Raw genomic sequence first — 12,516 nt, 5'->3', positions numbered from 1 at the left:
ATAAAATAAGAATTAAACATCAATGAAGCAGCCTCTACAAGTTTACAATCTTTGACATCTTGGAAATTTATCAATGAATAATTTATGATATTGAATGTATGTTTACTTGGTACCTCTTAAAAATTATCCCAGATATTCTTGATGTGTTGCTGTGCCCATGAGTTCAGCCACAACACATGCACCATAATGATTTTTGATGGAAAGTAGTCACAGAAATCATAGATGCTGATCACAGACATCTCAAAATGGTTGATGCAACAAGTCTTGCCTTCCTGGTGATGAAACAATGAACTATATACAGTATTACAGTACATGACTTATAAATGTACAGAGCTTCTCCATACAGCAGGCTCACCAATAAGACTCCCCAATAAATATCACAGGTTCACTAAAGATTTGCAATCGAATAATTTTCTTTATTTCACATACTTGCAGACAAGGGGGGCTAATGGACAGCATTTTAAGGCCTTATTGATAAGATATGTGGATGGCTCTTAACAGGTGTTCCCTTTCTTACTTTAGAGTTGTCATATCACATTAACAAAGATTAGCACAATTATGAACTGAAAGCTTAGGAGTTGCTCTTTGCTATGGTATAATCATAAATTAACAAATGGTTACATGCCATTTGGAAGGTTACAATGTTTCTTGCCAGGATTTATTCAGAAATGTAAACACGGCAGAATCATCACTGTATTCCATGGCTAGCTAAGTCATCTGTGTCATATTCCTCATCACTTGTTTAAGGAAATTAATCAAACTTAATTTCCTTTAGATCAGAGACCTTCAGAGTCACCTCACACTTGTCACACACAAAACTGCTGCACCATTCACTCCTGTCTCAGTCATTTAAAACAAAATAACAATCATCAAGTATTATGCACCATTTCATATGCCTGAAATACTTGTTTACTCATGGAAATACATATACATCTGCTGTCTTTCCTACAAATTCATCAAAAGTAATAAACTACAACTCCCGTCATAAAAGTGTACTCTAGGTGGGAAGATCTGGAGACTCAACATAAACAAAACATGGTAAAAGTTGGGGCATGATTGGCCAAGTATCCATTAAGCTGGAAACAAAGGACCAATGATAGGGCTTGATGTATGACACACAGCCTCAAGCATAAACAGCCTGTGTGTCATAAAATATGCATGGTTTTTTAAGAAAGCCACAATCGGGAGTGGAGTTGCATGCCATAAAATGCACAATCCTTCCTGTCACACTATAAGGGTTAAAATGATAAATGGATGATACACTACATGAACACAAGAGATTAATGCTGTTGGTCTTCCCTGACAACATGGTACTGCACTCCAATAACCTCCACCACATTCACATTTGGAGGCATTGCACTGGCTGGCACAAGCAAAGATGACTTATCACTGGAGCTGCCAAAGTGTGTGGACAAGTCTCTGGTTGTGGGTTTGTCTAGCTCCTGAGGGTATGTCTCCTCACTGCCTACAACCCACACACCTTTAGCATTTTTGTCAATTTCTGAAAGATGGACACGTTCAATTTGTAGTCTTATTTCCCTGGGAGAATCTATGTCCATGTCATGATACTTGTGCATGTGCTGAGACATGTCTTCATTACTGCCCAATGTTATGTTACATAAGGCACATGCATACTGTGACAAATGGCTGCTATCTAGATGGCTTGATAGTGTTTCCTTTCCACTACCTACACTATCAGAAACTTCATGGACAGATATTCTGTGTGTTTGTAATTCATCCTCTGATGTAAATTTTTCAGAACACAAAGGACAAATAATGCTTCTTTTTCTGTGGGTGGCAATGTGATTTTTATAAGTTACCTGAGTGCTAAATGTCTTTTTACATTTCTTACAAGGAAACAAATCAGGTTTCAGACCATGGACCAAACCCTGGTGAATTCTTAGAGCCCTTTGTGTCTTAGCTGAGAAATCACACTTGTCACATTTGGTTATTGTTTTTCGTACTGTAAGATTATCATGTATGTTTGTAAAATGCTTTTTCAATAAGGATTCACAATGGAATCGTTTATCACAGACTGAGCAAGATAATGGATTTTTTGAGTGTTCTATCTTCATGTGGATGTATAATGAACTCATTTTTGTGAATTCCTTGTTGCACACTTTACATACACTGTCATGATCTCTTCTGTGTGCCCAAAACAGATCACTGCATCCCAGCACCACTCCACATATTTCACATGGCCCACTGAATTGCTGTTGGTGTTTCATCAGATCTTTCTCTCTGACATAAACTTTCCTACAATGTGGACAAAAATGTGGGTACCTCTTGGCTTCTTCATGTTCTTTGTGATTTCTGACAATATGTGCTCTCAAGAAACTGGGCTTTGAATATGCCTTCCCACAAATGCTGCATACAAAGTTCTTCTCCTTACTGTTGTGTGGAAGACGTTTCTCTTCCCACTCTCTCTTGAAAGCCAAGTCAATGTTTTCATGATCATCATCATCATCTTCATCATCAGTTATCCAATCATCATTTCCTGATCTCTTCACAACACTGCTCACTTTATTAGATGTCTCGTTATCTTCTCTTGTTGATCGCAAATTTTGATCAATCTGACTGTTCACTGGAGAGTTTCTTGAATTACTCTGATCCTGAGAATACTTGTGGAAAAATTTTTTTCTATATAACTTTTTATTCCTTTGTTTTGCATGTCTTTTCATCTTTTGCCAGAAAGCAAGATCATCATCTGAACTATACTCAGTGTCTTCTGGGTCACTTTCATGATCACCTGAAAATATAATAATATATAAAAAAATTTCTATGAATACATGCAAGCAGCATCAAATAAATTACTTTACCGAAAAATCTAAAAGGGATATAATAAATATACATAAGGCAGATGGGAGAATTAATGCTCCACCAACACTTCAGGCAGGATGTTGCACCTGGACCTAAATCATAAAACCCCACACCTGGGTCTGACAGACACCACAGAAATACCTTTGTGATCTTTGAAAAGACAAAGAAATCGGAATGATGGTTGATGAGCAGCTGCGTGTTGTAGCATCTTCCATTGTTGAACACTTTCCCTAGCTCTCTCCATCACTTATACCCATCACCTACATCATCTAGCAAACATGGAAATAATACAGAAAAGTTGTATAGTAATACACTTGAGTAAGTGTGTGTCTCTTTCCATACACAGAAAACATCAAAGCAACATTCAGTTTCCTGACGTGTACTCTGTAAAATCTCAGCAGTTATGGTGTGTTGTGTGAAAGACAGTGTATAGTTTGCAATCTTTAAACTCTGAAAGCAAGGACAACTGAACCAAAGGGATCTGCAATGGTTGAGCTGTTTCAGAACATACAGCAATGAACTGAATACAGGCAACCCCCGCTTAACGAAGGTTCACACAACAAAATTTCGCTACAACGAAGGTTTCATTTTACTACCATCTGCTTGTTTAACAAACATCAAACTTGCTTTAACGAAGTTTTATCCAGGTAATTTTTTCCAAGTTTGAAAGCCCCGCCGTATCACGCAAGCCGACAGGCTTTTGAATACACCAGCGCCTCTCGTGGACAACACGTGCACCACTCACTGCCCTTGTTCAAAACAATAACAGCGTCACCAGCAGCTCGTCTTCCCTCGCTCAACTTACCACCAAAACGCCCTGCAATGTCGCCTAGTGTTGCTAAGAAGACCAGGAAGTCTCTTACTCTCGAAGTGAAGCTGGATATTGTTCAGACACAATAGAGGCAAGAAAACTAATAGCATTGCTCGCTACCATCTTGACTCCATCTACTGTCTCTACTATTTTCAAGTCAGCAGACTCTATTAAGAAGGCTGGTGAGACCGTATCTTCCTTGCAAGCTAAAAGAACCACCTGAACTCGTGACTACAATGGATAAAATGGAAAGCCTTGTGGAAATGTGGTACATAAGTTTTGTATGTGATACAATGATGTGCCCTTTGTTTACATTCCACAGGTTGCCGGTTAGTGTCTTTCACGTTTCACTCTCCCTTCATAAATTTAAGATCACCAACATTATAAAGTTACGTACATACATACATTAGTGTACATTATAATGACTTAAATTAAACTGCCTAAATGTTTAACTTCATAATTTTTACTTTCATCAAATCTTTCACTGTACTATGATGCACTCTCACTTTGTTTACTCTCAATGGAAGTTCAAATCAGGGGTTAAACTTATAATCGGTTCGCTTAACGAAACTTCACTTAACGACGGGTTTTTAGGAACGTAACCCCTTCATTAAGTGGGGGTTGCCTGTAGTTTGATTAGATGTATTGTGAGCAACAAAAGGGGCACATGTTTAATTTGATCAAATTTCATGCAAAATTTAATTAAAAAATTGTAAACATAAGCTATATATATATAAGCCCAAGTTTTTTTTTTTTTTTTTTTTTTTTTTTTATCTCATATATGATTTTTTTCATAAGAGTATTCTGTGAGAAAATCGAGAATATACATGAAACCTCAACGATGCAGAGAGTAACGCGTCAAAGTTAAACAGATTGCTAAGCTTCCAATGCTTCTCACCTGCATCAAGATCTTCAGGAGTCAGACTAGAAGCTGGTAAGGAGGATGCCGTAGTGTGTGGCTCTTGGTGGTTCATGTTGCTGTGATCTGCAATGTTGATATCACATTTAAAAGAAAAGGAAATTGTAATATTACCATTTTATTTACCACTGATCAGCACTTACATCTCACAAAATGAAAAAATCACTTCATAGGTGGCAATGAAATATTCTTTATCATTCTTATGAAAAAAAAAAATTATCACAAATAAAATCAACTCCTAATAGTATTTAAATGCACCCCTCTAAAGGATTTACATTCTTTAGCAGTAAGGTATTAGTATTCATATATGAGACAACTAGTGCAGGGAGGCAGTGGCATAATGGATAAGGTTGTGAGCGTGGGATCAGGCAGACGTCCACACGTAAGTTCGAATCTCACCATGTACAGCCTTAAACACTTTGCCATTTGTCGAGTGGTTTAAAGTTACCTACATGTCACCACGATACCCAGGTTCTAGGTGGTTACACCCAAGATGAGCTTGGGTAGTGATATGGGCCCTAATATGGAGTACCACTATAAATAAAATTGCTTACGCCACTAATGGGCAGAAGCTGAACAGTGCTTCCCATACACTCTTCAAGTGTGCCTACAGGCACTATTGGCTTCAACATAAAAAGAAGAAGAAAAAAAAAAAGAAAAAAAAGGATAAGTGAATTTGCTCTACAAACACTTAAGTGCCTCACATAATAGTGCATCCATTACCTTTACTTGTTCCATGAAGAAAAGAACTCCACTGATACCTCTTTTTTGGCCATCTATTAGTGATAACCCATGAAGCAAGAGAGAACTTGGAGGCATCAACACTCAAGTTTCAGTACACTTAACACATCCTACCTCCTCCATGAGTTACATTATGTAATGTGGCCTCCACAGGACTGGGAACTCGAATCAAGGAGTCTGCTGTATCTCGGGTACTATTGATTTCCCCAAAGCTGACATCATACTCTGTAAATTAAATAACATCATGCATTACAGAATATGCCACTTTGTTCCACTGACCAATGTCCATACACTAGATATTCCTTTCCCATCTGCAGGGTGCCTATCTAGAAAATGTTGATAATCTGTTATATGTAATCATAACTCAATGCACAAAAATGGTGTCAGGTTCAAATATCTGAGGCTTCTAAGAAATACTGATGGAGGAATTAGTCTCATTCTTACACTGCCATCAATGAAAATAGAGTAGGTCCATACAGCAATAACAACCATAGTTTTTATGATGGCAGCTCTCTCTCTCTCTCTCTCTCTCTCTCTCTCTCTCTCTCTCTCTCTCTCTCTCTCTCTCTCTCTCTCTCTCATTTTGCTAGGATTCCTTCAACTCACCCACTCCATCACCTTGCAAATCAGCAACCTTATGACAATTACTTGGAAATGCAATACCTATGGTTGTGGAGGGCATTGTGTAGAGTTACACAATGTCTAGCTATACTGTAGCTGGTCAGCTGCAGATGACAATGACAAATGATAATTCAATGGAGTTAATTTTTCTTTTCTTTAATGATAAACCACAGTGTGGTACCAAATATAACTATGTGTTAATTACATCTTCCATGATCTGAAGCTTTTTGCTGGAACACAACACCGTCAAAACCAAATTTTTACTTACTATAATTGAACGGCAGTTCTTCTGAAATGACATCTGTGTTTCCCATTTTAGGGGCATCTATGTCCTCTTGCCAATCTGCATGAAGTTGTACATTTAGTACTAATAAAGAGTGTAATAATGAAGAATACAGAATATATTGTGCACATCCAGTTGAATCCTCATCATAAACAAATTAGGAAAGAAAACTTTTCAAGATTCACATTTTACCCTGATAAGTGTCAGTGCCTTGTTCATCACAGCCATCTGTGGGAAAAGCAATCATACCAAGAATTAAACAAAAAAAATACAATTTGGAAAAAATAAACATGATAGAAATATTTCATTGTCAGTTATTTTCTTAGCACAATGCTTAAAAAGCATGTACATACATACATACATACAAGAGAATAATGCAACCAATACCTCACCTACAGAGTTTGGCACTGCATTGTTGAGCAGCCGCCCTTTACAGGCATGCCATTTGGAGTCAAAATGGTCAGTGCAGACAGCCTGTGATTCACTTTTATAGGTGATATTGAGCGCCTGCAGCCATTGCAAGCGTCTGCAATCCAATGCCATTTTAGAACCATTGCTCATTCAAGATAAAGGAAGAAATATTGAAAGATTAAAACCTTCCAACAAAGTAATACATTCATAATTCTGCGATTGCTCTTTTTGGTCAATATAAAGACTCCAATAACCAATCTTCCAGGAAAAAATCACATAAGCTCCACCAAAAACTATTATGATTATAATATATTACCATATATTATATTCACAAGTTTGAATACGGATTTTTAAATCTCAACTGGGTGCTGAAAATACATGTTTGTATTTATTTACTTCATGTCACACACCATACATTAGCTTAGCAATGAGCCAGAAGATAAGGAAGTGTTGTAAAGCATCTGAGGAGCACTGTGGCAGAATGCTCACGTAACACATTGCATTCCATATTGTGCGGCACTCTGCCTGTGACCTGAGGCCCGCGTCTGCCTCCCTGTCTCTTGTGACCTAACGCTTTGTCTGGTACTGCTATACTTTACAGCAATATTTACTAAATCACAAAAAATATTGAAGAAAACCTTTGAGAAACATTATATTACTTGATTAGGTCTATTAAGGGAAAACTTTGGCGGCAATTCAATACACCTAAAACAACCTACTGACCATTCTGTTCCTTGGACCTCCTACATATTCAAAATTTTGTTACTTATAAATATGCTGACCAACTGGTTCAACTACCAAACTAATGAAATTACAAGATATATATAATATGGTAAGTCAAGATTGATATTGCTTATCAAAATGATACCATACAGTGGAAATAAACCATAGTGTTTGGCGGTTAGTCAGATTAGTTTTGAAGTGATCATAATGTTAGCTGGATTTAGTTTTCAAATGTCTGCCACTATTACACAGCAATGTTTTCAGGGTATCCAAAAAGAGCAAAGTCCAAAATTGCGTTCCCCACTCTAATCCTGGTTTGTCACCAGCCCACAAGCTTGAGGTGCACAAGGAAAGCGATCATGAGAAGTGATGGTGTTGTATGAAGCTACAGATTTACTATCCATTCTAACGTGAAGTACACTTATCGTGTGTGGTTTGCACAACCACGGCCAAATGCTACCTACCTATCACGCAAGGTGGCTTGGAAATAAATAAACGAATCAATAAAGGGGATGGGGAGGAAGTTTTCGGATATGGGAATATTCCCATCACTTATGCTGCGTATTATTTTATTTCACATATCCCAGTGCAAGTACCACTACCCACCCTTTCACACACACGAACAGTACCTTCTTGGATCTTTCGGGAACAAGTGTAGTCTTGTTCCCGGGTGCGTGCTCTTCTTTTTCCCACATATGCAGCACTTACTGCAATGTGCACTGCGCCCCATGTTGATAACCTTGAATCAGCTGTAACTTCCTCAGCTGCCAGTGTTTTGTTTTGGTCCAGCGCCGTCGCAGAGCCAGGCTGACCCAATGTGTCATGTGTTTGGCACATGCAGGCAGATTATTTTACACATCCAAAACAATTAAAACTCGAAACTACGCCAAAACACACTAAAATCACCATGCAACACCTCCAAATACACACTTACAATTCACTAAAAATCACAGTATAGCTACACTAATACCAACACCATTCCACAAAACACCCTCCCCTTCAAAAAAATAAATAAATAAATAAAACACCACATACACTTCCAAGCCATTTAAAACTCTCAACACCAAACAACACCTCAGAATATATATGAAAATAAAACTCAATAGACATATAGTATACACCAAAATCACTACCACACACACCTAAACCACTTAAAATACCCATAATTATTCTAGATCACACTCAAAGCACCATGCACTATGTCAAAATCCCCTAAGATACAAAATCGCAAGAAACATTGATTATATTACTACATCTGTTGTTAATGATACTATACTTATATAAATTTAATACCGATTTAATGGTTATTGTGATGTTTCTCTTCATTATCGCATCCAACTTTGCTAATTTGGCGAAGCAATAAATATTAGATTGTTTCTAGGTTTACAGCGACTACTTCATCTTCTACGGGAAAAAAAAACGAGATATCTTAAAGACAAACTGATATTTCTTTCATTCTTCTTTTATATTAAATTATCTATCTACGAATCTCTCTTTATTCATCTATCTATCTAACTATCCATTTATCTGTCTGCATCTATCTATCTATCTGTCAACCTGCTTATTTATATATTTATCTATCTATCTTCACACAAACATGCAAAAGTCAACAAACTGGGATGGATGGGTGGTGGCAAGAGGATGTTGGGTGCCACGGATGTTGTTAGGGCAGCATTACTGTACTGGGTTGGGTACAAGAATTGACCATTATTCGCAATCTCTCATCGCTTTCTCTGGTACGCACTGAACTCTCTGGCTACCTCTGTATTTCCTTTAGATTTTTATTGAAGCCAGTCATCTTTGTACATCAGGAAAATATAATGATAGTAATAATAAGTTTTAGAACTAGCTACTCTCTCTCTCTCTCTCTCTCTCTCTCTCTCTCTCTCTCTCTCTCTTCCATTTCGAGATTTATTCCTTCGTTTACACTTCAGCATTTTCATATACAAACACAACATAAAGAGAGAGAGAGAGAGAGAGAGAGAGAAGCTAGGCAGGGCTAAGTGAACCAGCTATAGGCAGAAAATCGCTGTAGTCTCGTAGATGTGGAGATCAGTGGTGATTCAACGATTCTTGTACAATTAGTATATATTTGAATTGAACACTTTTCTTTCCTTTGTTTTACTAGTTGCGTTGTTCCTTCCTGCAGAACACATTTTCATCTGAACACACAAGAACACAACATTCTCATATTAAGCTCACACACACACACACACACACACACACACCATTGTCGACATCATTACTGTTCTATTGTGAATCAGGAAAGTCAAAACAAAGTCTTACTTACAGTTTTTTTTTTTTATCAATGTTGTTCATACATAAGATCATCCATGTAAAATCCACTAACCATTTCCTATATACAAGGCACTGAAAATATATACATTCTAAATTAGTGTTACTACATCTGGTAATGATTCGTGTGTGTGTGTGTGTGTGTGTGTGTGTGTGTGTAATTCACCTCGGTCGTCTGCTGGTCACCCAGCCAGTCTTCCCCATTACGGAGCGAGCTCAGAGCTCATAGACCGATCTTCGGGTAGGACTGAGACCACAACACACTCCACACACCGGGAAAGCGAGGCCACAACCCCTCGAGTTACATCCCATACATATTTACTGCTAGGTGAACAGGGGCCACACATTAAGAGGCATGCCCATTTGCCTCGCCGCACCGGGACTCGAACCCGGGCCTCTCGATTGTGAGTCGAGCGTGCTAACCACTACACTACGCGGTGTGTGTGTGTGTGTGTGTGTGTGTGTGTGTGTGTGTGTGTGTGTGTGTTTCAATGTTTGATCTGCTGCAGTCTCTGACGAGACAGCCAGACGTTACCCTACGGAACGAGCTCAGAGCTCATTATTTCCGATCTTCGGATAGGCCTGAGACCAGGCACACACCACACACCGGGACAACAAGGTCACAACTCCTCGATTTACATCCCGTATCTACTCACTGCTAGGTGAACAGGGGCTACACGTGAAAGGAGACACCCAAATATCTCCACCCGGCCGGGGAATCGAACCCCGGCCCTCTGGCTTGTGAAGCCAGAGGGCCGGTGTGTATGTGTGTGTGTGTGTTTTCGCTTTTTAAGATATCTCGTTCTTCACTGTATCTAGGAAAAATATATATGCATAAGAACAGGAATAATGAACATCTAAAGGCTAAGCTAATACTCAAACAAAAGAAAAATGGTGATGGTGATGATGATGAAGGAACAGGAGGAGGAGGAAGGAAGGCAAGCTCTTTATTATGTAGCTGGACTCGTCATTCGATACGTTTTAGTCTCATGATGATTCTTCAGTGGTTACCCATTAAAGTACTAACTAGACCCTGAGCTGCTTAACTTAACTGTTTAACTGTAAATCACATAAAATAAAATCTCTCTCTCTCTCTCTCTCTCTCTCTCTCTCTCTCTCTCTCTCTCTCTCTCTCTCTCTCTCTCATTGATGTCACAGAATCTTCGTTATACTGTCGGTAGAATCATGAAAGCATCCTTGAAAACAAACAACTTCCACATGAGTCTGTTCCAAGTATTCGAGATAATGTATTCAAACGTTTAAGATTGCAGTAATCATAAGATGATCTTCCACTCCACTGAACACTTGCTTGATTTGATGGGCGTCGGGAGTCCAGGGCTAGACACGTGGACGGTGCTGGGCTGGGGAGGAATTCGGCGTAGCGGGGCGACAACAGTGAGCCGTGAACGTGGTAAATATAAGGAATATGTGACCTACCAAAACGACGCTGGACATGAAGAGGACCGTGGCGAAGAAGTTCCCTGTGGTGTCCCGAAGCTGACCTAGAGAGAGAGAGAGAGAGAGAGAGAGAGAGAGAGAGAGAGAGAGAGAGAGAGAGAGAGAGAGTTAATCAAAAGTTTCGTATTTGTTTGCCAACGTCTGCATCTTTTACTTAAATCCATGTTTGTTTATTGCACAAAATTTCACACACACACACACACACACACACACACACACACACGTACTTACCTCCAGAGGGACCTAACGCAGTGAAGGCAAGGCATCGGAAGAACTGACTCAGCCCCATCACCGTCGACATCCTGTGCACGCCCAGGACCCGCACCACCAGCAACATGTCCAGTAGGTAGAAGAGGCCGAGTCCTATGCCCAGCGCCGCCATGCACGCCAACGTGATCCATTGTTGGTCGCTGTTACACATGAGAACTGCGGCGGGAGGAAGAGAAAGGGGCATGAGATTCACTCTTTGGCTTTGGCGTGTGAGAGGTTTGATTTGGGGAGAGAAGTAACGGTGATAATTATTTAAGTGAGGTTGACATGCAGAGATGTAGGGAATACGCTTACCGTAAGGCACCACGATGTAGATGAGTTGTGCGAAGGCGTAGAGGAGTCTGACGTCAACCTTGGGGCAGTCCGTGATGAACGCCCCCAGCATGCGCGTGAACAGATCCACCACGGCCGTCACCGACATGGCCGTGGCGATGTCCTGCAGGGAGTAGTCCGCCTCGGCCAACACGAACGGGATGGCAGCCTATCCGGGAGACTGGTGCTGAGTAGTGAGCACTGCAGACGCGACGCCATTACAGATCAAATAAGCCACATGTACCATTCATTATAAGAGTTTGAATAACACAATGATATAAATAAGATACTTTAAGAAAACGATGTTTGGTCATGGATAGTAGACAATATTGTTCTGCAAGAAGAGTCTGAGATCAATCACAACTAGCGAAGTTTCTTGAGGAGATCCGTCCCCGCGGCCTTCTCTTCATACTAACGAAGATGTTGATGCCGCCGGTGATGCTGAGGCACGTGGCCAGGGCGATGCCCATCGCCAGCGGATCCTTCATTAACCTCAAGTTGTACTGGGACCGAAACTTGATCCATACCCGCCTCGCAGGACTCATCTGCTTGTCTCCTTCCTGTTGCCTCTCCTCTGTGACCTGCAGTGAACAAGCCGCATTGTAAAGGTAAACGCTATGATGAAGTAAAAGTCATCAAATGTCCTCGCCGAGGCAATACCAAGACCAGTGATGCGTATGATTGTGTTAGAATTCAGGGAATCTGAGTGAGTAACAGTATTCTGTATTAGTACCTATATAATTGTCAATCTAAGAGGCGGGTGTACACAAAATTGTATATATCCGCTTCAAACTAGAAACACAGAATCCCGTGAATATTTGTACAATGAAAACCTTTCATGGTGCTTCGTGT

The 12,516-nt window shown here is 39.8% G+C and overlaps 2 protein-coding genes across 8 annotated transcripts in view; both read right to left on the bottom strand.

Annotated features, from left to right (window-relative positions):
• Window positions 1-402: 402 nt before the first annotated feature.
• LOC123506199 (zinc finger and BTB domain-containing protein 41-like) lies at window positions 403-8,288 on the bottom strand. 5 transcript variants are annotated; one of them, XR_006675372.1, is made up of 8 exons: window positions 7,959-8,277; window positions 6,588-6,721; window positions 6,388-6,423; window positions 6,181-6,255; window positions 5,406-5,516; window positions 4,530-4,616; window positions 2,962-3,089; window positions 2,659-2,749 (listed from the first exon to the last, which is right to left on the bottom strand). XR_006675372.1 is itself a non-coding variant. In XM_045258123.1 (7 exons), the coding sequence occupies exons 1-7, from the start codon at window positions 8,022-8,024 to the stop codon at window positions 1,281-1,283; spliced, it is 2,001 nt and encodes a 666-aa protein (XP_045114058.1). In that variant the 5' UTR covers window positions 8,025-8,288; the 3' UTR covers window positions 403-1,280. The 5 variants fall into 5 exon arrangements, 4 of the variants coding, with proteins under 4 accessions (XP_045114058.1, XP_045114057.1, XP_045114059.1 ...); XM_045258123.1 differs by lacking the exon at window positions 2,962-3,089 and having other exon boundaries at window positions 403-2,749; window positions 7,936-8,288; XM_045258122.1 differs by lacking the exon at window positions 2,962-3,089 and having other exon boundaries at window positions 403-2,749; window positions 7,959-8,279.
• Window positions 8,289-10,707: 2,419 nt separating this feature from the next.
• LOC123506274 (monocarboxylate transporter 9-like) overlaps window positions 10,708-12,516 on the bottom strand; it is a 12,080-nt gene continuing 10,271 nt past the window's right edge. For all 3 annotated transcript variants that reach the window (XM_045258214.1, XM_045258215.1, XM_045258216.1), the window contains 4 exons: window positions 12,081-12,245; window positions 11,647-11,833; window positions 11,314-11,508; window positions 10,708-11,126 (listed from right to left, as the gene is read on the bottom strand). In XM_045258214.1, the coding sequence (XP_045114149.1) occupies window positions 10,963-11,126; window positions 11,314-11,508; window positions 11,647-11,833; window positions 12,081-12,245 (711 nt within the window). In that variant the 3' untranslated portion in view covers window positions 10,708-10,962. The remainder of the gene's footprint in view (window positions 11,127-11,313; window positions 11,509-11,646; window positions 11,834-12,080; window positions 12,246-12,516) is intronic.

This window comes from Portunus trituberculatus, chromosome 19 (genome assembly GCF_017591435.1).
Source record: "Portunus trituberculatus isolate SZX2019 chromosome 19, ASM1759143v1, whole genome shotgun sequence".
Classification (NCBI taxonomy): domain Eukaryota; kingdom Metazoa; phylum Arthropoda; class Malacostraca; order Decapoda; family Portunidae; genus Portunus; species Portunus trituberculatus.
Note: the sequence above shows the minus strand (reverse complement) of the source record. Positions and strands in the feature narration are given on the sequence as shown.